The 27,996-nt window shown below is 37.4% G+C and overlaps 2 protein-coding genes across 2 annotated transcripts in view; both read right to left on the reverse strand.

The window, feature by feature from the left end:
* The window catches only part of LOC118895895 (all-trans-retinol dehydrogenase [NAD(+)] ADH4-like), a 100,343-nt gene extending 96,830 nt beyond the window's left edge, over positions 1-3,513 (reverse strand). Inside the window, 1 exon segment of the mRNA XM_036853460.1 lies at positions 3,271-3,513. Within this exon segment, the coding sequence (XP_036709355.1) occupies positions 3,271-3,513 (243 nt within the window).
* Positions 3,514-16,181: 12,668 nt separating this feature from the next.
* On the reverse strand, positions 16,182-27,232 carry LOC118896122 (alcohol dehydrogenase 1-like). The gene is given in 8 exon segments (XM_036853903.1): positions 16,182-16,206; positions 17,411-17,549; positions 18,373-18,508; positions 23,500-23,760; positions 23,948-24,040; positions 24,042-24,159; positions 24,314-24,403; positions 27,096-27,232. Coding segments are annotated over 8 exon segments (999 nt in total).
* Between the last annotated feature and the right edge of the window lie 764 nt (positions 27,233-27,996).

The raw sequence follows: 27,996 nt of genomic DNA on the forward strand, positions 1-27,996 counted from the left end.
ATGGTTATATAGCATCCTTGTCCTAAAATATCTCCTAGTGGCCATGGATACTCTGGCCCAATAAGTAATAAATTAAATTAAATTAAATTAAATCTCTGGCACTTGGTTTGCAAAAATAACCCCTCACCCCTAGTTAAAATAGTTGATACAGCACTATATAAATTAGAATAGGGCTTTTAAGGGTTGAAAGCCATTATACAAGACCTATTTAAAAAAGGGATGATAATCTCCACTGTCTATCCATTTAAGCTCTTTGTCAGGCAATTTGCATATCTCCATTTCTTTGAGGTTTGTTACTGGAAAATTATGTTCCTTTGGTAGTGTCATGTTTTCTTGATTTTTCATGTTTCTCGAAGTCTTGTACTGCTGTTTTCACTCTGAAGAAGCAGTAACCTCCTCCAGTCTTTACCAACTGGCTTTGGGTTCACCTGTTAGTCCGGCTAGGTATTCTGAGGCTTCCTCAGACCTCTATATTGATGCACCTGCTACACATTTCTTGTTCCCTCTTGGAAGAGGGGCATTCTTAAGATTGTATGCCTTCTCTCAATCCTGCAAAACCAGGCCAGGTGTTGAGAGCCCCTCATTTGTTTCCCTAGGATGGTGCCCTGGACTGCTCATGTTTGTGAGCCTTCTCTCCATCCTGCAGCGCTGGGCCAGCTTTCTGCACTTCCTCATTAGCTGTCTGCAAAGGCTTGCTCTTGCTGGCCATGGATGGACAGAGAGGATGGAGGGCATGTGTGAGGCACTTGGAGTGTTGGGGGTGACAGTGGGTCAGCTGGAGGTCCATAGATGATGCACCCCAGTGGCTCCTGGGCAGGATTCCTGGTGGAGACCATGAAATGGTTGGTAGAAAGAACCATGAAGTGGTTAGTAGAGTCTCTTTGATGAGTTCTGAGCCCTGGCTGCTATGCTTTCAGCCTCTCCCAGCCCCTCCACTTTGCAGATTACCTTGGAAATTTGGGTCAGGTGAGAAACAAGTGGGCCTCCTGGGAAGTGTTTCACATGGCTGGGGAAGCTGGACGCTCACTTCTACGCTCTCACTTTCCCCCTTGGGAGAAATTGTCTGTGACAGGGGTCTCTCCTGGCACCAGGCCATGCTACTTTGGGGGAGGAGTAATGCAGACATAGTGAAATGTTCTGTTTCCCCTCTTCAGTGTGTCTGTTCTTAGAAATTTTTGCTCCAACAATATGCTGGAACTTCTCCGCTGGACTCTCAGACTCCCACAAAGGTACTCATCCCCGGGTGGCTGCCAAGATCAGTGTTATGTGGGAGGATGATGGATTAAAAACTTCTCTTTTGCCATCTTGCTGATGTCACTCCCAGACAACTCTCTTTTCTTAGCATAACAGTTCTACTTATTTTTTTAGTAGTTGCCCTAGGGTTTGCAATATACATTTGCAGCTAATACAAGTCCATTTTCAAATAACACTATACTGCTTCATGGGTAATGAGTACCTTATAATTACAAAATGATCCTAATTCCTCCCTCCTTTCTCTTGTATCATTGCTGTCATTCATTTCACTTAAATCTAAGCATATAATGTATATACACAAGCACAAATAATTGAATACATTTCTTCTATTTTGAACAAACTGTTATCTGCTATTTCAATTTAGAAAAAGTAAAAGTTTTTACTTTTCCTTCACTTATTCATTCTCTGATGCGCTTCTCTTCTTTATGTAGATCTGAGTCAGACCTATATAATTTCCCTTCTTTCAAAAGAACTTCTTTTAACATGCCTTACAAGGCAGGTCTCCTGGCAATAAATTCCCTCAGTTTATGTTTGTCTGAGAAAGTTTTTATTTTGCTTCAAACCTTTTCTGTGGATGTGTTTTCTCTGAACTTGTGTATGTAAAGTGCTAATTAGAGGGATTTGCCAGTTTCTTTTTTCAGGAGCTTGTTATATCTTGTTTCCTCTGTTTTCTGTCTGTGGCTCTGCAGGTTCTCTGATTCTACAGTAACAAGCCATTCTATTCTCCCTGGTCTACCAGGCAGCTCCCTCATCAGGGCCCTGAATCAGGCCAGAGAGATTTCAGCCCCTTGAACACTCCTCTGAAATGCCTTCCCCTCGATGCACACCCTGCTCCTCACCTTCTCTCTCACTCTGAGTGACGTGAGACAAAAACCTGTCCATCTGGCAGGCTGCTCTCAGAAAGGTTGGTATGTTGGTGGCACACTACTCCTTTCTCTTCCTCCTGGGGGAGAAGCCTCAGGTTGTGCACCTTCTCTCCGTTGCACAAAGTTGTGCCAGTGCTTGAAGCTGCCGACCACTTTCCAGCGTCTCTGCTGACCCCCAGGCCGCCACACTGTGCTGATTCCATCAGCCCTGATTCAGGGGTGAGGAGAGACAGAAACTAGTCCTTCAGGCAGCTTTCAGAAAATCGCAGGTGTAGGAGGCATGTTTTACTCCTCTTTCTTCCTCCCTCCCTCCCTCCCTCCCGGAGAAGTCTCAGGGTGATCGATTTATCCCAATTAAGCAAAACTGCGCCAGCTGGGCCTTCCGGTTTTCCACTGTCCTCCGCTGCCTCTGGGCCTCCAACCTACGGTGGTTCTGTTAACAGCTCTGAGTGAAAAGTGAGGCGAGGCAGAAACCAGGGCTCTGGAAAGCTGGTGTGGGATGCAAGGTCCACTCTCTTTTTCCCCCCAAAGTAGAAGTTGCAAGTTGAGGTCTTTCTCTCTTGGCAGTGAGCTATGTTAGCTTGGCGGTGGAGCTGATACAGGTAAAGTGATACTGCTTTTCTTAACCTTTTCAATGCAGCTGTTCTTGGTTTTGTGTTTGCTTGTGGTACTGAAACTTCTTAACTGGGATCTGGAATTCACATAAAGATGTTTGGGTTTGTATATCTTTATTAAATTGATGTTTCTGTGGGGAAAGGAGGACTAGGACTTCCTGTTCAGCCATCTTGCTGGTCTCACTCTCTGGGATTAGTTTTTTATTTGTAATCCCAGGATTTATTTTCAGTTTTATGTGCAGGTAATGTATAATTAGATAGAATGGGCTTCAAATTTTGTCTTGGTATCTAACAAGATAATATTACTCAGGTAATAACCTGAGTTGTTATGGAGAAAATGTGTTAATGGTTTAAAGTATCAGTTTTTAATCTATAAAACTTGATTTTTGCTGTTTAGACAGTTACATAGGAGAGTTTATAGGAAGCACTTCATAAAATTCTTAAACGTAGTGCTCAAAAAGACCACTTATTATAATTTAAAATTTTTTGTCTACGTGAGATCAATTCAGTGTGTGGTCACAATTGATATTTGATACCCTTTCTCTGTGTCCAAAACCAATATTCAGTGTATTGATGAGCTTGGTTGCCTGAAATGCAAAATCAGTGCCCAAACCAGTCACTTCCACCACCACCTGATGGACAAGCATTTTGAAGTTCTGAGGGTTGAGGCAATCCCTCAAAGCTTCTCCTGGGAGTTTCTCCTCACATCTGATGTCAGTGCTGATGAGCCCAGTGGAAGAACCAGGTGCTCTGAACTTCAAGATGATGGCTGAACACATTCCCCCATGTTCATTGGTCATACAGGTGGAACATGTTGTGACCTGAGCACTCAGAAGTTACCTTGTTCAACTTGTTTTGCTGGATGAACCTGTATCATCAGCAAAACCACCACTGCTTTGACTGACTTGGCAACGTTAGTTCATTGTATAGACAATGTCTCTGAAACACTCGGGCATGCCTAACAATAGCTCTGTAGTGTGTGGACAATTCACCATTTTTACACTTGTAGTCTCCTATCAGGTAGTACATACTGTGAACATTCTTGTGCCACAAAAATGTTAAAAATCTTCCTCTGAAAATAAACCTATTACTTCCATCCAGTCCATCTAGCAAGAGGGAGTTTATTTTTCTGCAATAACACGGAAGCATACAGTAACAAGAGTTAAATAAAAAGCTCAGCTCTGGATAAATACTTGTGACGAAGTAAGCAATTTTGGTGAGAAGTTGTCAGTGAAAGAAACCAACTCTTCATTTTTAGGAAAAGACATATTTGGGGGCCTAAAAAGGAGGTACACTCTCTGCACCATCAACAAGGAAACATGAGAATATTATCAATAAGAAGAGGAAAATGTAACGTGATTATCAGTTTGAACTGACTCATAAGATTAATAAAGTTATTTAAATACCATAAATTTTGTATGGTGGATCCATCCATTAGCTTTTAAGATTATAGTGACATATGATCACATAGCCATCTCTGCTATTTAAAGTTAACCTGGGCAAATAGATTTCAATAGAAATAAATTTTCTAATTATTAGAAAAGTTGATATGTATGTAAATTATCTTCCTGAAGATCATGGAAAACTATACCCAAGAGTGACACCAATATCCATGGCATGTGGGTAGGCATCACATATATTTTGTTCATTGCTGTATCTTCTGTAACTATTTAGCACATAAAAAGTGCTAAATTCATATTCTGAATAAATGAATGTATACCGTAGTGATGCTTTCTCTTGGTAATCTAGTTTAGTGCTAGCAGCACAGAAGGGAATCAGAAAGGCCTTCGTTTGAAAGCCATTTCTGCGACTACCTAATTGCTGACCTTGAAAAATATGTTTAATTTTCCAGAGCCTCTGTTCATACGTAGAATGAAGAAAACTTACATCATAAGGCTTTTGTCAGGATAATCAGAGGGGCCTGTGAAGCACTTAGCATAGTGTGTAAAGCCTCAAAGCATTCAATATGTGGAAGCTACTATAAATATATGTTTTTAAAAGTTTTATTGAAATATATTTGATTTACAATGTTATGTTAATCTCTGCTGTACATCAAAGTGATTCAGATATATATATGTGTATTTCTTTTCATATTCCTTTCCATTATGGTTTATCACAGGACATTGAGCATAGTACCCTGTGCTATACAATAGGACCTTGTTGTTTATCCATCCTATATATAATAGTTTGTATCTGCTAATCCCACACCCCCAATCCTCCCCTTCCGCATCCGCCCTCCCCTTTGGTGACCACAAGTTTGTTCTCTGTATCTGTGAGTCTGTTTCTGTTTCGTAGATATGTTCACTTGCATCGTATTTTAGATTCCACATATAAGTAGTATCATATGGTATTTGTCTTTCTCTTTCTGACTTACTTTGCTTAGTATGATAATCTCTAGGTCCAACCATGTTGCTGCAAATGGCATTATTCCATTCTTTTTTATGGCTGAGTAATATTCCATTGTATATATATACGTGTGTGTGTGTATATATATATATACATACACCACATCTTCTTTATCATTCATCTGTTGATGGACATTTATGTTATTTCCATGTCTTGGCTATTGTAAACAGTGCAGCTATGAACATAGAGGTGCATGCATCTTTTCAAATTATAGTTTTGTCTGGATATGTGCCCAGGAGTGGGATTGCTGGATCATATGGCAACTCTATTTTTAGTTTTTTGAGGAACCTCCATACTGTTCTCCATAGTGGCTGCACCAATTTACATCCCCCCCAACAGTGTAGGAGGGTTCCCTTTTCTCCACACCCTCTCCAGGATTTGTTATTTGTAGACTTTTTAATGATGACCATTCTGACCAGTGTGAGGTGGTACCTCATTGTAGTTTTGAGTTGCATTTCTCAAATAATTAGTGATGATGAGCCTCTTTTCATATGCCTATTGGCCATCTGTATGTCTTCTTTAGAGAAATGTCTATTTAGGTCTTCTACCCATTTTTTGATTGGGTTGTTTGCTTTTTTTGTTATTGAGTTGTATGAACTGTTTGTATATTTTGGAAATTAAGCCCTTGTTGGTCCCATCATTTGCAAATATTTTCTCCCAGTCCGTAGGTTGTCCTTTCATTTTGTTTATGGTTTCCTTTGCTGTGCAAAAGTTTGATTACATCCCATTTGTTTATTTTGGCTTTTATTTCTGTTGCCTTGGGAGACTCACCTAAGAAAACATTGGTACGATTTATGTCAGAGAATGTTTTGCCTATGTTCTCTTCTAGGAGTTTTATGGTGTCATGTCTTATATTTAAGTCTTTAAGCCATTTTGAGTTTATTTTTGTGTATAGTGTGAGGGTGTGTTCTAACTTCATTGATTTGCATGCGGTTGTCCAACTTTCCCAACACTGCTTGCTGAAGAGACCTTTTCCCCATTGTATATTTTCCCTCCTTTGTCAAAGATTAATTGACCATAGGTGTGTGGGTTTACTTCTGGGCTCTCTATTCTGTTCCATTGATCCATATGCCTGTTTTCGTGCCAATACCACACTGTTTTGATTACTGTAAGAAGCTACTATAAATATTGAATGAAACTCTTCTATAGGTGGCACATGCTCCTAGGGGCTTAGAAATTTAGTGTATTTCTTTGTAGAGAAAAGACCTCTTAACCATATAGATTAAAGATGGAGAAGCAGGATGACTTGAGTTACTGTTATAAGTTCCCCATGTTGTTCAGAGAATGGTAAAGATAGTTTATAAATAAGTACGTATATTAAAATGTTTAGTATAACTTCTAAACTAGCACACAAAAGGAAATGGTGTGAGGTACTCAAAAAGAAGAAAGGAAAGAACATAGAAAAGACAACACAACATAGAAGGATAGCATAAAAATGATGAAGAAATAAAATCAAGTATGTCAGTAATTATAGTAAGTGTAAGTAGATTTAATTGTCAGTAATTCAATCAGACATCTCTTGAGTAACTTAACGTACCAGGCACATGCTAGGTCCAGTACGTAGAATGGTGAGTAAAAGCAATGTGGTGAGGATGCAACCTCTCTCCATCTCTTGGATTGCCTTTCCTGTGTTTTGGTTTCACTTTTAGGTCAGTTGTTTTTAGCTGCCTGGAGCTGGTCAGAAATGTTCTACCAACTTAGCAACCCTGGCAGAAATAGCTGACCTCTTTCACAAAGCTCCAGTGGAAATCCTTGGATAGATTCTCAGGAGCCTGGCTGAGGCCAGAAATTAGACCACCATGGGGAGGGCTGTGTTACTCTAAAGATAAATTGGTGCTTTTGCCAATTTGAGTGGCAAATATATCCCAGGTGGGCCCAAACTGCAAACATTTGCAACCCTTGTATTCTAATTAAAATCTGAAAATATGACGAGTAGTGAAGTAAAATATAATTGGTAATTACTAAATTTAAGCAAATAAAAAAAAAGAAAGAACTTAAATTTAGGTATGTGCCATGGACATTTGTAGTGTCTGAACCCTCAGTAATAGGTTCTTTTGCACAAGATCCACTTTCTGGATCTCTGGACCTCTCCCAGACTCCTATGCTCTTTCTCTCCAATCTGGATATAGCTGGGTTTAGAAAATAGGTTCAAAATAGTTTCCATTATGATTCTGAAGCCATCATTAATATTTTAATATCACTAATGAAGCTGATAAGAGGTATGAGATCAGCCTGATTTTAAATTTTTATTTATCTGTTTACGTATGAATTTATTATCATGATGTGCTTTTTTCTGGAAGATTTTTAAAAAATCTTCTTTCTTCCTTGGTGTCCTGAAGTGTCATAATGATGACCCACTTGTGGGTACTTTTTTCATTAATTGTTTTTGGTACTTGATGAGAGCTTTTCTGGGGTGGAGAGGGAAGTCTATGTTTTCAGATCTTGGAAATTTTCTACTTATTTCTTTCATAATTTCCTGACTTTTTGCTTCTTCACTTGTTGAAATTTCAGTTAGTTGCATGTTTGGTATTATATGTTGCTCCCCTTAGTTTTTTTTCCTGTCATGATTTCTGTTTTCATATTTGCAGATTTCTGTTTTATCTTTTTCTCTTTTTTTGAAGGTTTTCTTGGATGGCCCTTAAAGGCTTCCATTATTATTATTTTTTAAAAAAACTTAGAAACCATTTTAACTTTCCAGGAACTCTTTCTTCTCTGTTCCCCTTTCATACCATTCTCTTCTTGCTTCATAGTATTAATATTACCATTTGTGTTTAAATACTTGAAGCAAGTCAAACTAATTTCAAATGTATTTTTAAAATCCATGTGATAAACATAAAGCAAAACATTCAAAATTAGAATATGCTACCCTGGTTAGCCATAGACTTAGGGACTCATCTAATCAACACAAACCTTGACTTTTAAAAATACTGGATCCTTTTCTTTTTTAACTTTAAATTTAATACTTATAAGGGAGTGATAAAAAAAAGAACACAAATTTAGGTCTCTAGACATCCAAATGAAACACACAGAGTTTGTAAAATGTCTGCAACTTTTACTAATCTATGATTTGGAACGACTAGTTAGAATGGCTGGTTTTCCAATTTAAAATATTGTCAAATTATTCTGAGGGCTAACTTCCTACATACTTAGCACCACATAACTTCTTTGTAAAAAGAGTCAAACTAAATTTAGATTCCCCTATCTGTGTAACCTTGGGCAAGTCACCTAATATCTCTGTCTCTTATTTTTCTTGTTTGAAAAAGGGGGCTAATAACACCCTCCTTTTTATGTCCTTATTGTGGTTTAAATATGACCAATTATTTTGAGAGCTGCATTAGTTTTTATTGCTGTGTAACAAAACAAACAAAGAAAACACCTCACAGACTCAGTGGCTTAAAACAACACCTACTTATTAGCTGACTGCAGTGTAGGTCAGAAGTCTAGGCAGGCTCAACTGCGTCCTCAAAAGACCAGCGTCAAGGTGTTGGCTGGGCTGGGCTCTTATCTGGAAGCTCTGGGGAAGAATCCTCTTCTAAGCGCATTCAGGTTATTGGCAGAATTCAGCCCCTTGTAGCTGTAGGACTGAGGTCTCCATTTCCTTGATGGCTGTCACCCAGGGGTCACTCTTAGCTCTTAGAGACTACTCTACAGCCCTTCCTTGCACATGGCACCTCCATCTTCAAGCCAGCATCAGTGCATTGAATCCTTGTGTTTCAAATCTCTCTGATTTCTCCCCCAGCTTTTAAGGGCTCTTGTAATTAGATCAGGCCAGTTTAGATAATCTCCTTTGGCCATGTAACATAATAATGGAGATAACATTCATCCAATTCACAGTCCCAAGGATTAAGGTGGGGAATCTTGGTGGGGTATGGAATGCATTTTAGAATTCTGCCTGCCACAATGGTTTATCAATGTGCCTGGATATATATATTAAAAATAACTGCCCTTTCTCCTTACCCCTTCTCCATCCTCATATTCACAGCATGTCTGCATGATTGACAGTGACAGCATCTGTATCAGTCATTTGTTTCTGTAGATTGAGATACAGCTTTTTTCCAGCTCAAGGAAATCCAGTGTGGTTCATCTCAGTTTTTCTGTGCCTGATTTTTGCTAAGCACTCCAAAACCACCAAAAGGAAACTGATGAAAATAAATTCTCTTCAGGAAGCAATTCTACAAATGATTCAATTTTTTTTGATATTTGAAATTTTTATTTTTTTCATCTATAATGTAATTTTATTTATTTTTTAATTTAATTTTTATTTTATATTGGAGTATATTTGATTTACAATGTTGTGTTAGTTTCAGATGTACAGCAAAGTGATTCAGTTGTACATATACATATATACATATCAATTCTTTTTCAGATTCTTTTCCCATATAGGTTATTACAGAATATTGAGTACAGTCCACTGTGCTATACAGTAGGTCCTTGTTGATTACCTAGTTTATGTATAGTAGTGTGTATACATTAATCCCAAACTCCTAATTTATCCCTCCCCCCCACCTTTCTCCTTTGGTAACCATTACAAATGATTCAATTTTGATGAAGAGAATATAGCTTGAACTGGGAGTAAAAAGGCCTGAGCTCTGGTACTGACTCACTTTGAGTTAAATTTTCCCATTGGACAGGGTTCTTAAATTTCCAGACTTCAATTTCCTTGTCTATGAAATGAGGAGACTGGACTGTAGTATCTCCTTTAACTTCCAGCTCTAAAAATTCTGTGCTTCTATGTGATTTTTTTTTTTGATGTAAGTTTTTCTGTTATTAGACCCAAAATCCTGAATATGTTCATATTCGTTCTTTGCTGTATCCTTAACACACACACACACACACACACACACACACACACACACACACACTGACCACCCAGTCAAGAATAGTTTACTCAGACATTCTCTGGCACATCACCTTCTTTTATTTTCTTTATAACTACCTTCACAATTTGTTCACTTATTTATTCACTTATTCATTATGTCACTCCCTATATACCTGGAAAATAAGACTGGGGATTTTATTTTCCTTGTTGATCACCATATCTCCAGAATAAGAACAATGAAGTGTATGTATTTATTAGGTATATGGCAGATAATATATAAAACAGAATTGAAGATAGCTTTGGCAAATATCTGAATTACTAGTATTGGTCTTGTGTTGTTTTTTTTTTCAACATCTTTATTGGAGTATAATTACTTTACAATGGTGTGTTACTTTCTGCTTTATAACAAAGTGAATCAGTTATACATATACATATGTTCCCATATTTCTTCCCTCTTGCGTCTCCCTCCCTCCCACCCTCCCTATCCCACCCCTCTAGGTGGTCACAAAGCACCGAGCTGATCTCCCTGTGCTATGCGGCTGCTTCCCACTAGCTATCTATTTTGCATTTGGTAGTGTGTATATGTCCATGCCACTCTCTCACTTTGTCACAGCTTACCCTTCCCCCTCCCCATATCCTCAAGTCCATTCTCTAGTAGGTCTGTGTCTTTATTCCCGTCTTGCCCCTAGGTTCTTCATGACCTTTTTTTTTTTTCCCTTAGATTCCATATATATGTGTTAACATACTGTATTTGTTTTTCTCTTTCTGACTTACTTCACTCTGTATGACAGACTCTAGGTCCATCCACCTCACTACAAATAACTCCATTTTGTTTCTTTTTATGACTGAGTAATATTCCGTTGTATATATGTGCCACATCTTCTTTATCCATTCATCTGTTGATGGACACTTAGGTTGCTTCCATGTCCTGGCTATTGTAAATAGAGCTGCAATGAACATTTTGGTACATTACTCTTTTTGAATTATGGTTTTCTCAGGGTATATGCCCAGTAGTGGGATTGCTGGGTCGTATGGTAGTTCTATTTTTAGTTTCTTAAGGAACCTCCATACTGTTCTCCATAGTGGCTGTATCAATTTACATTCCCACCAACAGTGCAAGAGGGTTCCCTTTTCTCCACATCCTCTCCAGCATTTATTGTTTCTAGATTTTTTGATGGTGGCCATTCTGACCGGTGTGAGATGATATCTCATTGTAGTTTTGATTTGCATTTCTCTAATGATTAGTGATGTTGAGCATCCTTTCATGTGTTTGTGGGCAATCTGTATATCTTCTTTGGAGAAATGTCTATTTAGGTCTTCTGCCCATTTTTGGATTGGGTTGCTTGTTTTTTTGATATTGAGCTGCATGAGCTGCTTGTAAATTTTGGTGATTAATCCTTTGTCAGTTGCTTCATTTGCAAATATTTTCTCCCATTCTGAGGGTTGTCTTTTCATCTTGTTTATGGTTTCCTTTGCTGTGCAAAAGCTTTTAAGTTTCATTAGGTCCCATTTGTTCATTTTTGTTTTTATTTCCATTTCTCTAGGAGGTGGGTCAAAAAGGATCTTGCTGTGATTTATGTCATAGAGTGTTCTGCCTATGTTTTCCTCTAAGAGTTTGATAGTGTCTGGCCTTATATTTAGGTCTTTAATCCATTTTGAGTTTATTTTTGTGTATGGTGTTAGGGAGTGTTCTAATTTCATTCTTTTCCATGTACCTGTCCAGTTTTCCCAGCACCACTTATGGAAGAGGCTGTCTTTTTTCCACTGTATATTCTTGCCTCCTTTATCAAAGATAAGGTGACCATATGTGCATGGGTTTATCTCTGGGCTCTCTATCCTGTTCCATTGATCTATATTTCTGTTTTTGTGGCAGTACCATACTGTCTTGATTACTGTAGCTTTGTAGTATAGTCTGAAGTCCAGGAGCCTGATTCCTCCAGCTCCATTTTTCTTTCTCAATAGTGCTTTGGCTATTCGGGGTCTTTTCTGTTTCCATATAAATTGTGAAATTTTTTGTTCTAGTTCTGTGAAAAATGCCAGTGGTGGTTTGATAGGGATTGCATTAAATCCGTAGATTGCTTTGGGTAGTAGGTCTTGTGTTTTAAAATCACCATTTTTTTCTATGGATATTTATCTTGTGTTTTAATAATTGAAAATATGGTAGTAGTTCAATTACTGTGTGCCAGGTACTATGCTAAAATTCTTATATTCTCTCATTTAACTTACCTGAATGCTTTGCTTTTTAATAATTTTCAATATCTAAAATTTGATAGTTGGATCTGTTCAGACTATGATTGACCTTCTGCCAATGTATTAGATAGGATATTATTTGGCTGCTCTAATAACATAAATACCCCAAATTATAGTGGCTTAAACAGGATGGAAGCTTATTTTTTGTCATGTGTGTCCAGTAGGTTTTCTGAAGCTATCATGGCAGCTCCATAACTGTCAGGGACCCAGGCTCCTTACTGTCATGCTGCTATGTCATCTTCAACATGGAGTTTTTGTCTTGTGGCCAAGATGGCCTTTATCATGATCTTATCCCAGATAGTTGGAAGGGGATACAATGGAAAAATGCTCTACACTTTAGGAGCATCACCAAGGACTTCATTCATCATTTTTTTGCTGAAATCCCATTGACCACAATTTGATCACATTGCCATACCCATCTGTTAGTGAGACTAATAACATGTGGTCATTATTCTAAAAAGCTAAATTTCAATGTTTTTATTATTGAAGGTTTTTATTATTAAAATTTAAAACAGTAAATTTCAACATGTTTATTATTAAACAGCAAATATACATGAGGGATGATTAGTGGTCTCTGCCCCAATAAATAAATAGGGGTCATGTTTTCTCAGCTCTGGGAAGACACTAAGATATGAATATTCATGTATTTTTGTAGGATTTGCTAATGACTATATGATTAGTTTGGGCACATTTTAGGAGCTAAGAGGAAATAGGTCTATGTTGTCCACATTCATCCCAAAATTCAGGAAGAAGTTTTATCAAAATTTCTAACATGTTGATTCTTAAAGAATTCCATTATTGGAATTCTAGATAGCTCTTTGAGCTGATTTCAGACATTGTCACTCCACTTCAGAAAAAGTGGCCTCATCACTTTCATGGATTCATTAATTCATTATTGCAAATAACATTTGATCACCTACTGTGAACCAGATTCTGAGATAGTTGCTCATATTTAAAAGGTAAACAAGATAGGCAAGTTTCCTACTCCTTACAGGCACGTCCCCAGGTTTTTTTCATTGGGGACTTGAGCCAATATTAGTATAACATGTTGAAAATTGGCTTCAGTTATTTGTGTCATTTAAAGCTATGCCATGTGGGATACATGCTTTCCACTGGTTAATGAAATCAGTGAATGGTTGTTGAGGTCCTTTCTGTTTAGAATAGTTCACAATTTTGATTTTAAAAACTACATTTGACCATTTAATTTTCTCTTGTTCTTTTTATGTCTAAAACTTTTAAAAGTCAATATGGTATTTAGCCCAGTCTCATACCCTAAAAATATTATTTAGTTGTAATTCAAGGCCATATATATATATTAAAAAAATTCATGTACTCAGTTTTTGTTTCTACATCACTTCTATATGCATCAGCTATGCATGTTTATACTAAAAATTCAAATAGTACATAAGAAGTAAAGTGCAAGGTAAAAGAACTTCATCTTCTTTACAACCCAGATTAGAGGAATGAAAAAATAGTTTTGGTACATATTAGCCAGTTTATGGCCCAGCTGAAAACACCAACAATTAACAGCACTTCACAGGTTTGGTACAGTCATGGAATATTGACAAGGAGAGAGGAGGCGAATCTGATTGAAGTTATATGTGCTGTTTTCTTTCCACCTCCATTCAATCTCTATGGTTCTCTATGATTCCAATTATGAGAGGTAAGAAATGAAAGTTAGCTGGCTGGGTCTAGCTTATGGTCTTCTGTCCTATGAGCTTGGGAAAAACACCTGGGCAGCCAAGGGTCCCGTATCCATATACGTATCCATATCTGTGTCCATATCCATATGTATTTAGGCCACATTTTAAAAGCAGAGTTGCTGAGACATCAAGCATCAGCTCTTTCCATTTTTAAAATTCAAGGCACAAAAAATAATCCCTGACTGCCCGTTTCTTCCATTCTCTACTGTTCCATTTCCTTCACAATCTGAAATGAATTCAGTCTGTCTTTTCACTCTCTACTCAGTTTTTGGAGCTCTTGTACCACCAGATCATATCCTCTGTGCTTCCCTCATAGCAATTTATTTATATCACAAATACAGAAATTATAATAAATAATAGCCTTATATGTTTATGAACTCCTTGCTAAATGGTAATAAAGAAAAATGATTTAAGAGCACAGACACTATGATTACATTGCCTAGATTTTAGTCTTTTGTTGTGTCAACTATTTGATGTTGAGCAAATTAATTAATCTCTCTGTATCTTAGTTATTTCATCTGTGAAATGAAGATAATATTCCCCAACATATAGGGCAGAGATGAAGATTACATGATGATTATGGAGTACTTAGCACAGTGACTAGTATTTAGTAAGTACTCAATTATACTCTGGTGGCTTATTTAGGAAGGGAATGTCATATTACTCTTCGAACTTCCAGCATCCATTGTGTATAGTAGATAAAAATTGAAATCACCAGGTAGGTAATTTTTAATCTTCACCTTTAAACATAACAGTGGATACAAATCCTTATCCATTCTAGCCCTGTTCCATCATCTCATCTTCCTACATCTTCATTATTCTGGTGCTCTCTGAATTGGAGATTCTTAGACTATTATTCTCCTTTCTTCCTGCCTTTCTGCCTTCCTTATTTCTGAAAATACTCATTGTTTTAGCCTACAGCATTGAGCAAAGCTTCTTAATTTGGCTTTAATTTTTCTGATTTATTCTCTCAAAAAAATTCATTGAGCACTTACTTTGTGCTACATACAGGGGATAAAGATATGAAAGGCACAGGACTTGCCGTAAACGATAAACCAGGAGATAATATTCGTAAAGTGTGATGGTGCTATTGTGGTCTCACAAGAGAAATAATGACCCCATAACACTTTGACTTCTTGAAATCTAAGAAAGATGTTATGTAATTAATAATTCTTTACTTAGGGAAATTATCTGATTCAAATCTGGGTTGTTTTTTTTTCAAAAGCAGACAAGATATAAAACCTACCCAACTGTCCTAGGGAGGACAGAACATGAGGCAACTGGTGGGAAAGAAAACAGAAGTAAGTGTGTGAAATGAAGTTTTCACTAATAAATAACTGGAGACATTTCGAAGACAGTGTTAGAAATAGAGGGAAACACCCTAAGGGCTATGACGTAGAAAAGAGATATTATGAAGGCTACAGAAATACAACTAACTAAGACTCTGTTTTTATAAAATTGTTCAAAGGTCAATCACAGAGGAAAAGACTGATAAGAGGAAGCAACAATTTCGAAGCATTAGAGTCAACTTAGTGTCTCTCTAATCTAATCTAGATACAGGGAGCTGTTTTTTCCCCTTCTCCCAATCTCCCAACCCTAATGAGGAAATGATTATTTTGGTTTAGGTTTGGTGAAGAGAAAAGACTTGAAAGGAAGTTATGAGGTTGTAGGTATGGATGAGTTCCCCTGAGAGAGCCCCATGCATGCTTCCTAGGGGTGCAGGTGGCAAGATTCCCAAATGTGTTTGTGTGTGTGAAAGCAGATGGGAACTGTGCCTCAACATGTCATAGATACAGGCATAGGATGGTATGAAGACCTCAGGATAGAAAATAGCTTACTGTGTCCTGAGATAGCCTTCCAGAGATTTATGAGACCCCAGTGTGTTGTAGAAGCAGCAAAACCATCATGTAAACCCTAGAGTGGTGTGAAAGATACAGAGAAATCTGTACGTTATGAAGAATAGGAATAAAGGATAACCAGGGACAACTTTCATGGACCAATGACAGAGATCAGTTGGGTTGATGGACATATCAACAATGTCATCAATCAAATCCCACCACCTCTCTTTTTAAAGTTATGTAACATCTGTTCTCTGAGAAGCTGTTTTATAATAATTATATTCAAGATGCACTTATTTCGTTTTGTGCAATCACACTGCATTCCCATCTCTTTTGCTCCTCTTTTCACTGCACTGGAACAATTGGGGAGGTGAAACAGGAAAGGAATAAAGTCCCCAAGGATGCCCTTGCACCTTTCATCATCTAGGGTCTCAGAACAGCAGAACACAGCAGATGCTGAAACATAAAAGTGCAATAATAAAACAATTGAATTCCTTGAGAAACAGTGATTTCAGCAAAGCAATTATGCACCGTATTGAAACACTGCATTGCTTACCTATCCCCACTCCCAACTCCACCTTCAACCTAGTTCACCTATATGAAATATAGGATTTGGTGAAAGCGGGATTGAAAATCAGCTGTGAAAGGAAGGCCCCAGCTCTGAGCACCATTTCCTCAGGCTGCATAACCACAAAGACATCTAAACCTGCTACAGCTTCTGATCAGCTTCCATCAGCCCCAGAATCTAGTTCCATGTCTAATTAGGGAGGAATAAATGGGTTCCCTTGATTCCTTTCCTTTTGCGGTGTGTCTACTGCCTGCTAGATCCACCCACCTCCTTGATAATTTGTTTCTAAAATTTCAGATGAGTTTTCGTGGCTTTTCATTCCAGATTTAAACGGGCTGACATGCTAGGTGTAAACCAACAAGGTATAGCAGGGTAAACTTTAAGTACCTGGATTAAAAATTTTAAAAATATCTTAAAACAAGCAAAGGATATAGGTAGAGGAGCAGGGAGAGAATATGAAAGGGAGATGTGCTTGGAATCAGAATTAGAAAATCAAAGCATTCATCACAGGAGTAATTCCTTATTTACTGCTTGTTGCTTGTTCTCCGCTGTGTCTCCAGCACTTAGGACAGTCCTGGCAAATAGTGCACCATCACTAAATATACGCTGAGTGAATAAATTAACACATTGAGTGAACACTCCATCCCTGAAGGTGTGCAAGCTGGAGCAGACTGACCATCTGTCAAGAAATGATGTAGAAAGGTTTTGTGCCCTGGGTGGAGTCTAAACCTTTGTTTCTAGGAGTCCTTGTAAGATTTTATGACTCCAGTAATGTCAAATCATTTATTCTAGGTCATTTCTCTAACTAGAAAAATAATGCATAATTGACCAACGTGGAGTAGACTGGTTCTTGGTGTTATACTGAATTCTCGAACATTACTTTGAAATAGGTTAATACAGATGTTTCCCAAAGAGGAGCCTGCAGGTAAAACCTTTTCTTATTCTGGTAACAATAGGAAATAGGGTAGAGTGTGTGAAAGATACTGAAGGTCCAAGTAACCATCTCTTTATCACAAAACCACTTGGAAACGTTTGAAGAGTCATTTTCTCTGTGAGTTCAGGGTACAGGAGATCATCAAAGAAAACACTCACGTTTTTCCAGCATGGTACAACTCGCAAGCTTTGTGGAGTTGGTCAAAAGGCAGCTGATGGGTTATCAATGGATCCATATTAATTTTATTTTGTAGGTAATCAGTCACTAGCTGGGGAATACAGTCTGTGGTTTTATAATCTGCAAAACAGAAAGGTTGTTGTAATAAGATTTGAGAAATATCAAACCAACCAAAAGAAAAATAATCAAATAAGTCATGGAGATGGGTAAAGTATTCTGAAAATTCGTCATTGAAGATGGAAGATAATTAATTCATTGTACATCAGAAGCTGTTGGCTGCTGTTGCTATGTGTGGCTGCTACAGACAGTTCTGTTGCCTAGAACTCCTTTGGAAAAGAATTGGATCGATATTCACATGTTACTGAGATTAAAAATAGTCCTTTTAAATAAGCTAGCAGTCTCCAACCCACCTCCTGGGCTTACCATTATACAACCGTTTCTTCATCTCTCTATTCACACACATTGAGATGGCATGGGAACTTTCCATCAGAGCAATGGATGGAGATGGGAATGTTAATTTAGTAAAGCTATTGGTCAGTATTGTTCAGAAATAAGGACTCCACTGGGAAGACAAAAATCAGTGCCAAATACCAAGTTGGTGCATGTGATTATCCAGAAAGCATTGCTGTTAAAATAGCATGACAAACTTTGAATCCACCAGTGCAGAACTGAACTTAACTGAGTTATTCCAAACACTGGGAAAACCCCAAAAATTATTTTGCAGGAGATAAAAATTTTATTTGAATGTTAAAAAACCTATTTAATTAAATTAACTAAAATTGATTTGCAAAATATACCAATTCATTGGAGGAGAAGTCTTTGGAAATGTCTACCATTATAGGTCTGTTTCCCCAAGGAGGGGAATTTTGAATTCCATGTTTCTACAAAGTTGAAAGGGATTTCATGAGAGCAACCAACTGGTTCCTTCTATTCACTGACCTACCTCCTAAACATACACCCTTCAGTGTCCGTCCAGGGACAACCTTCGGTGCATCAAGGCAAAGCTGTGAATTCGGTGGAGGTAGCCCAGTGATCCTACAGACACCATAGTTCAGGTGGCAGGAGTCCCAAGCAGCAATCTGATAATGATAATAATGACCATAAGCACATTCCCATACATAAATAACAACTACCAGCAGTGGTGGAAGGAATTGTGGGGTTCCTAGATTTCAAACCTCTTCCTGGGCAGATGCTACTTCAGGCTCAGCTTCAACACTGCCAGTGATGGAATCTCATGAGAGAACCAGTAGAGTTTAGTGGTAAAGAGCACAGACTCTGCTGCTGTGTGACCTTAGGCAAGTTACTTAACTTCCCTATGCCTGTTTCTTTATTTGTAAAAAGAAGAATAATACTACCTATTTCATAGAGTTGTTATAAGGCTTAAGTGATTTATCACACTTAAAACATTTAGAACATTATCTGGCACAGAGTAAGTACCATGTGTTTATTTGATAAAATTACCCACTGCCTCAAAGGCCACACATGCTGTTCTTTGCCTGAACTTCTCACTTGCTATGACTCTCTGTCCAAATCATTTCTATTCAAACAAAACAAATATATACATATGTGTGTGTGAAGCTTCATTTAAAAAAATTTTATTTTCTAAGGGTGTACAGTATACAGTATACATCAATCTATTTTACTTCCTTTTCTGGTTCTTAACCTTGCTCTCTCTCCCCTTTTCTCTGTTTTGCCTTATTTTTCTCTTTTCTGTTACATAACTACCTCTACTTCCTTCATCCTTTGACCATGTACATTAGGTACACACTGAAATGTATTGAATGCCTACGTTCTCTCTTCTACCCTGTCTGACCGAAGAGTCTGGTGCCTATTTGATTCTCCCTGAACTTAACACACTGGTGCATAGGAGCTCATTTTTCAAATAAATGAATGGTTCTGATATAGAACACACATGAATAGCGTATGTGAATTAAATAATGTTCATACTTAAATATAATAACATGTATGTGAATAAAGAGCTAGGAATACAGGAAAGGAAATACTTGAATTGTAGCCTTTTGCATGTTTAAGCTTTGTATACTATAATGACATATCTTTAAGTATATATTGCTTTTATTTTATTTATTTATTTATTTATTATTTTTTTAACATCTTTATTGGAGTATAATTGCTTTACAATGGTGTGTTAGTTTCTGCTTTATAACAAAGTGAATCAGTTATACATATACATATGTTCCCATATCTCTTCCCTCTTGCATCTCCCTCCCTCCCACCCTCCCTATCCCACCCCTCTAGGTGGTCACAAAGCACAGAGCTGATCTCCCTGTTCTATGCGGTTGCTTCCCACTAGCTATCTCTTTTACGTTTGGTAGTGTATATATGTCCATGCCACTCTCTCACTTTGTCACAGCTTACCCTTCCCCCTCCCCATATCCTGAAGTCCATTCTCTAGTAGGTCTGTGTCTTTATTCCCATCTTGCCCCTAGGTTCTTCGTGACCTTTTTTTTTTCCCCTTAGATTCCATATATATGTGTTAGCATACTGTATTTGTTTTTCTCTTTCTGACTTACTTCACTCTGTGTGACAGACTCTAACTCCGTCCACCTCACTACAAATAACTCCATTTTGTTTCTTTTTATGGCTGAGTAATATTCCATTGTATATATGTGCCACATCTTCCTTATCCATTCATCCAATGATGGACATTTAGGTTGCTTCCATGTCCTGGCTATTGTAAATAGAGCTGCAATGAACATTTTGGTACATGACTCTTTTTAAATTATGGTTTTCTCAGGGTATATGCCCAGTAGTGGGATTGCTGGGTCGTATGGTAGTTCTATTTTTAGTTTTTTAAGGAACCTCCATACCGTTCTCCATAGTGGCTGTATCAATTCACATTCCCACCAACAGTGCAAGAGTGTTCCCTTTTCTCCACACCCTCTTTATTTATTGTTTGTAGATTTTTTGATGATGGCCATTCTGACCGGTGTGAGATGATACCTCATTGTAGTTTTGATTTGCATTTCTCTAATGATTAATGATGTTGAGCATTCTTTCATGTGTTTGTTGGCAATCTGTATATCTTCTTTGGAGAAATGTCTATTTAGGTCTTCTGCCCATTTTTGGATTGGGTTGTTCGTTTTTTTGTTATTGAGCTGCATGAGCTGCTTGTAAATCTTGGAGATTAATCCTTTATTAGTTGCTTCATTTGCAAATATTTTCTCCCATTCTGAGAGTTGTCTTTTTGTCTTGTTTATGGTTTCCTTTGCTGTGCAAAAGGTTTTAAGTTTCATTAGGTCCCATTTGTTTATTTTTGTTTGTATTTCCATTTCTCTAGGAGCTGGGTCAAAAAGGATCTTGCTGTGATTTATGTTATACAGTGTTCTGCCTATGTTTTCCTCTAAGAGTTTGATAGTGTCCAGCCTTACACTTAGGTCTTTAATCCATTTTGAGTTTAATTTTGTGTATGGTGTTAAGGAGTGTTCTAATTTCATACTTTTACATGTACCTGTCCAGTTTTCCCAGCACCACTTATTGAAGAGGCTGTCTTTTCTCCACTGTATATGCTTGCCTCCTTTATCAAAGATAAGGTGACCATATGTGCGTGGGTTTATCTCTGGGCTTTCTATCCTGTTCCATTGATCTATGTTTCTGTTTTTGTGCCAGTACCATACTGTCTTGATTACTGTAGCTTTGTAGTATAGTCTGAAGTCCAGGAGCCTGATTCCTCCAGCTCCATTTTTCTTTCTCAAGAGCGCTTTGGCTATTCGGGGTCTTTTGTGTTTCCATACAAATTGTGAAATTTTTTGTTCTAGTTCTGTGAAAAATGCCAGTGGTAGTTTGATAGGGAGTGCATTGAATCTGTAGATTGCTTTGGGTAGTAGAGTCATTTTCACAATGTTGATTCTTCCAATCCAAGAACATGGTATATCTCTCCATCTGTTGGTATCATCTTTAATTTCTTTCATCAGTGTCTTATAATTTTCTGCATACAGGTCTTTTGTCTCCTTAGGTAGGTTTATTCCTAGATATTTTATTCTTTTTGTTGCAATGGTAAACGGGAGTGTTTTCTTAATTTCACTTACAGATTTTTCATCATTAGTGTATAGGAATGCAAGAGATTTCTGTGCATTAATTTTGTATCCTGCAACTTTACCAGATTCATTGATTAGCTCTAGTAGTTTTCTGGTAGCATCTTTAGGATTCTCTATGTATAGTATCATGTCATCTGCAAACAGTGACAGTTTTACTTCTTCTTTTCCGATTTGGATTCCTTTTATTTCTTTTTCTTCTCTGATTGCTGTGGCTAAAACTTCCAAAACTATGTTGAATAATAGTGGTGAGAGTGGGCAACCTTGTCTTGTTCCTGATCTTAGTGGAAATGGTTTCAGTTTTTCACCATTGACGATGATGTTGGATGTGGGTTTGTCATATATAGCCTTTATTATGTTGAGGTAAGTTCCCTCTATGCCTACTTTCTGTAGGGCTTTTATCATAAATCGGTGCTGAATTTTGTCGAAAGCTTTCTCTGTATCTATTGAGATGATCATATGGTTTTTCTCCTTCAATTTGTTAATATGATGTATCACTTTGATTGATTTGCGTGTATTGAAGAATCCTTGCATTCCTGGGATAAACCCCACTTGATCATGGTGTATGATCCTTTTAATGTGTTTTTGGATTCTGTTTGCTAGTATTTTGTTGAGGATTTTTGCATCTATGTTCATCAGTGATATTGGCCTGTAGTTTTCTTTCTTTGTGACATCTTTGTCTGGTTTTGGTATTAGGGTGATGGGGGCCTCGTAGAATGAGTTGGGGAGTGTTCCTCCCTCTGTAATATTTTGGAAGAGTTTGAGAAAGATAGGTGTTAGCTCTTCTCTAAATGTTTGATAGATTTTGCCTGTGAAGCCATCTGGTCCTGGGCTTTTGTTTGTTGGAAGATTTTTAATCACAGTTTCAATTTCAGTGCTTGTGATTGGTCTGTTCATATTTTCTATTTCTTCCTGGTTCAGTCTAGGCAGGTTGTGCATTTCTAAGAATTTGTCCATTTCTTCCAGGTTGTCCATTTTATTGGCATAGAGTTGCTTGTAGTTAATCTCTCATGATCGTTTATATTTCTGCAGTATCAGTGGTTACTTCTCCTTTTTCATTTCTAATTCTATTGATTTGAGTCTTCTCCCTTTTTTTCTTGATGAGTCTGGCTAACGGTTTATCAATTTTGTTTGTCTTCTCAAAGAACCAGCTTTTAGTTTTATTGATCTTTGCCATTGATTCCTTCATTTTTTTTTCATTTATTTCTGATCTCATCTTTATGATTTCTTTCCTTCTGCTAACTTTGGGGTTTTTTTGTTCTTCTTTCTCTACTTGCTTTAGGTGCAAGGTTAGGTTGTTTATTTGAGATGTTTCCTGTTTCTTGAGGTAGGCTTGTATTGCTATAAACTTCCCTCTTAGAACTGCTTTTGCTGCATCCCATAGGTTTTGGGTCGTCGTGTCTCTGCTTTTATTTTTAAGATGAATGTTTTAGAGTGAATTTACATTCCATTTTTAGATTTGGGTTCCACAGGTGAGTTTTATGCTAAATGTGTACCCACCCATTAAGCATCTACAGGCACACCTCGTTTTATTGTGCTTCACATTTTGCAGATACTGCGTTTTTTACAAACTGAAGGTTTGTGTGCATTGAGCAAGTCTATCAGTGCCATTTTTCCAACAGCATTTGCTTCCTTTGTGTCTGTGTCACATTTGGTAATTATTGCAGTATTTCAAACATTTTCATTATTATTGTATTTGTTATTGTGGTATGGGATCAGCGATCTTTGATGTTACTCTTGAAAAAAGATAATGACTCACTGAAGGCTCAGATGATTAGCATATGTTAGCAATAAAGTATTTTTAAATTAAGGTGTGTATATTGTTTCTTCTAGACTTAATTGTATTGCATACTAATAGACTACAGTATAGTATAAACATAACTTTTATATGCACTGGAAAACCAAAAAAATTAGTTGACTCGCTTTATTGCAATATTCACTTTACTGTGGTGGTCTGGAACTGAACCTGCAATATCTCTGAGGTCTGCCTATACTCACTGTGACCCAAGCCCACACACCATGGTATCTGAGAGTCCCGTGGCCTTAAGAGCAAAGTTGACACCAATGCCTGTCATTTCCGTGACCACCTCCTGGATGGGCTTCTTGAGGTTTCGAGGGTTGAGACGATCAGTGACCCCTAATGCTCTTGCCTGGGGAAATTTCTCCTCATTGATATCAACCCCGATGATTCTAGAAGCACCAGAGGCTTTACAGCCCATGGCAATGGCTGAGCTGATTCATCCAAATCCAAAGACCATGCAGGTAGAACCGGGAGTGACCTACAAATTCACAAGGCATGTTGTGTTAGGAATCAAACCTGGACACATGTATAATTAAGAAAACAAAAACAACCATTGAGACTTTCGGAACTATATACACTAGTTGAAACATTTGGACCGTTTTGGTCTTGTTTTGATGTTTTCTAGGCAAATCACTATGACATACTAACACAGTGATTTTCCTCACCTTGGCTGAGTGAACAGCGGCCCCATAGCCTGTCACAGCTATGACACAAACTTTGTCCACGGGAGCAGCAGCATCAGTTTTTACCACGGAAATTTTCATGCACAAGAGTATATTCAGTGAATGTGCTTGTGCGGAAGGAGTGATAGATCTTTTCTCCTTTGCAGGTAAATCTGCTAGTCCCATCCAGCATTATTCCAGAAGAAGGTAGAACGCTCTCCTGTAGTGACACAGGCACCGGCACCAGCACAGACACACGGAGTTGTAAAGAGAGAAATGAGTACCTTTGCTCCAGGTCAGTGCTTGCACAATATAAGCGATTTAATAAGAGAGTGGCAAAGTAAATAAAAGCCAGGCAAATCTACTAACTCTTGCTTCTCACAGAAGTTTCCCTTGGGGTGCAAGCAGGCACTGCATTCTCTATACTGTGGAATAACGAGTGTGAGGACTTTATCTCCTATATATACAAAAAAAAGATCATTAATTTAAAATGTTATTGGAACAGAAATACAATAATATCACCATATTATTATATTTTTAAAATTTCATATAAAGGTTTCACTGAATGGTTTGAAAACTTGCTGCAGACGGATTATGACAACCAGTATAACATAGCCCATGGCTGTTTTGAAGGAGAAACCATATAACCTGGTTTCAGAAATCCCATTATTCTTTTGGGCAAATGATGGAAATATGGGGCTATTCCTTGCTGGATAGGTAATTGTAGGTCTGCTTTTACTCTGGAAATAGACTAAAAAACCAGGAATGACCCTTAGAGATGACATCTACTTTAACCCTTTTGTTTTTCATTTTGAAAGATTTAAATCCCACAGTGCTTGTACCTGCCTGAAGTGGCCCAGGTGGATAATAGCAGAGCCCTTTCCATTGAGTCTACCTGCCCCATGACGGCTCACTGACCCACAGCAGGCCTCTGACATGTGTTCTTTAGTGGGGCTAAGGTCCAAGATATGCTAACTTCAAGAGAGTAAAAGGAATAGCTTTCCCTCTGCAGGGAGTGGCTGCTTCTGGGACACTTACTACAGAGGGTGGTTTTTAGGTTGCAGAGTTCTGGAGAGGATATTGATTATGTTTGGATCAAGTCATTAGCCCTCCTGGGCCCTAGAGTGACAGGCTGGGTAGGGTCTAAGAAGAAAATTAACACAGTCATCACAGACTTAAAAAGCCTCACAAAGCCTTGCCAGAGGTCTACAACCTTGTCCGTATATTGGTCCTTATAATTTTTATAACACAGAAATAATCCCCTTTGGCCTCTTGCAGAGTTTAGATAGCTTTAAAAATCTCTTGTAAGTTTAGATAAGGAACATCTTACTTTCATTGGCCCTAAAAATCCCAAACGTACTGGATCTCAAATTCAGGAGAATCTCAAATTCTGCTCTCTTATCTTTTCCCTTCAAATACTCATCATTGTCCACAAAACTTCCACTGGAATTTGTTTAGTTAGAGAGGAATTAACTAACTACTATTTGCATTATCTTCTTGGAGATGTGGAGACTATGGAAAACAACATGGAGGTTCCTCAAAAAATTAAAAATAGAACTGCCATATGATCCAGCAATTTCACTTCTGGGTATTTACCCAAAGAAAACAAAACAACTAAGTCAAAAGATAGATGCACACCAATATTTATTGTAGTATTATTTATAATAGCCAACATTTGGAAGCAACCTAAGTGCCCATCAATAGACAAATGGATAAAGAAGATGTGGTATATGTGTGTGTGTGTATATATATATATATATATATATATATATATATATATATATACGTGTGTGTGTGTATACATGCATACACACATATGTATATGTGTATATATATATATATATATACACATATATATACATGCATACACATAACTGAATATTATTCAGCCATAAAAATATGAAACCTTGCCATGTGCAATAACATGGATAAATCTAGAGGGTATTACGCTAAGTGAAAAAAGGCAGACAGAGAAAGACAAATACCACATCATCTCACTTATATGTGGGATCTAAAACACAAAACAAACAAAACAAGATGAAAACAGACTCATAGATGCAGAGAACACTCAGGTGGTTGCCAGAGGGTAGGGTGTGAGGGGGCAAAATAGGTGATGGGGATTAAGAGGTACAAACCTCCAGTTATGAAATAAATAAGCCAAGGGGTTGTGATATACAACATAAGGAATATGGTCAATAATATTGTAATAACTTTGTTGGGGACAGATGGTTACTAGACTTATCATGGTGATCATTTCATAATGTATGCAAATATCAAATCACTCGGTAACACACCTGAAACTAGCATAATATTGTATATCAACTATATTTCAATAAAAAAAGAAATACTGAATTCTTTTGCAACTATGTCAGAATAAATTAACTTGCCAGATTATAGAAATTTCCCTTTCTGTTGACAATTTATTAGAAAAAGTTTTTATTGAGATATGTTTGATATACAAAATTGCATGTAAGTTTATATTAATTTGATACATTTATATTGCAATATGACTGCCATTATAGCATTAGCTAACCCTTCTATTGTGTCATATAATTATAATTTCTTTTAGTCTTGGGAACAATTAAGATCTAGTCACTTAGCAAGTGTAATGTTTATAATACAGTTTTATTGTCTATTTGAAAAAAAAAAAAAAAAAAAGAAGCAGTCCCTGCTCCTAAGGAGATTTTAATCTATTTAGAGGTACACTAGTCCTATCTCAACTCTCTTTCGGCCGTGAATGCATACTTGGCTCACCACTGCCCCTCTGGATTGCTAGCAATGACAGCAGAGTAACTGTGTGGCTCTTGGAATCACTGGATACATTTAATATCATGATATGTGATTACTTAAAAGAATTTAGAGTCACACCAACTTATTCTCCTGTAAATATGTTAATGCATTTTATTTTATTTTATTTATGTATTTTTTTATTGAAGTACAGTTGATTTACTATGCTGTGCCAATCTCTGCTGTACAGCAAAGTGACTTAGTTATACACATAGAGACATTCTTTTAAAATATTTTCCATTATGGTTTATCACAGGATAATGAATATAGTTCCCCGTGCTATACAGTAGGACCTTGTTGTTTTGTTAATGCATTTTAATGGCAGGCTATTGGTGTGAAGGTTTTTGTGGCCCATTTCCTCCCTGGTTTCACTGAGCTCATTCCTCCGCCAGTACTCTTCACAATCCCAGCTCCTTCATGGCCTGTTATTAAGGGAAAGTTCACTGGGAATAATCGTTTTAGAGCATGATCATCAGAACCACAGATCCCTGAAGATATCATCTGTATAGGAATTAAGTAACCAAGGATCAGTTGGTTTGGAATTTTTCTTTTTCTTTTATCTGAGACTGATTATTAACAATTTTTTTACATGAATGATCTCAGTTGATCCCTATAACAGCACCCAGAGAAACACAGGGCAGGTCTTATCACCCCCAATTTAGAGATGTGGAAAGGGAGATTCGAAGGCTTAGAATGACTTGCCCAAAGTCACATGGTGCATGTTCAGACCTGGAAATAAACAAGGTCTTTTGAAATCTACTTTGTACATCCTGTGTCATCAACTAGTTTTGAAATATGAGGGGCAATTGCATACAATGAAGGATTTTTTGACCACATATCAATAGCAGCACCATTGAGAAACCAAGAATTTTAGGCCCAATATTGTGGAATGTTTTCCCAATGCTCTGGGAAAATTGATTTTAAACTAGTATATTGAAAACATTCTTTAAGTTAATAATGTAAAATGAGTTTGAGTTAAACTAACTGTTGCAAAATTTAATTGACATTGAGAAGTTTTAAAACTTCTTAGTTAATGGCCTAAGTTTTCTTGTCTGTGGATAGACCTAATCCACTTATATTGATCATAGAAATGAAACATTTCCTGTACCATAGCCACTATATTACTGCTCTGCCTGGAATTCAGCCAGGAAAGTATTTGCCCAAGCATACTGACTAGTTTTTCCAGTATCTGTAGTGGGAGAGGCAGCATTTATAGCTGGAACACTGGGAACAACTTTGGTATATGATTGTGGCAAATGGGTGAA

Source organism: Balaenoptera musculus, chromosome 5 (genome assembly GCF_009873245.2).
Source record: "Balaenoptera musculus isolate JJ_BM4_2016_0621 chromosome 5, mBalMus1.pri.v3, whole genome shotgun sequence".
NCBI lineage: Eukaryota > Metazoa > Chordata > Mammalia > Artiodactyla > Balaenopteridae > Balaenoptera > Balaenoptera musculus.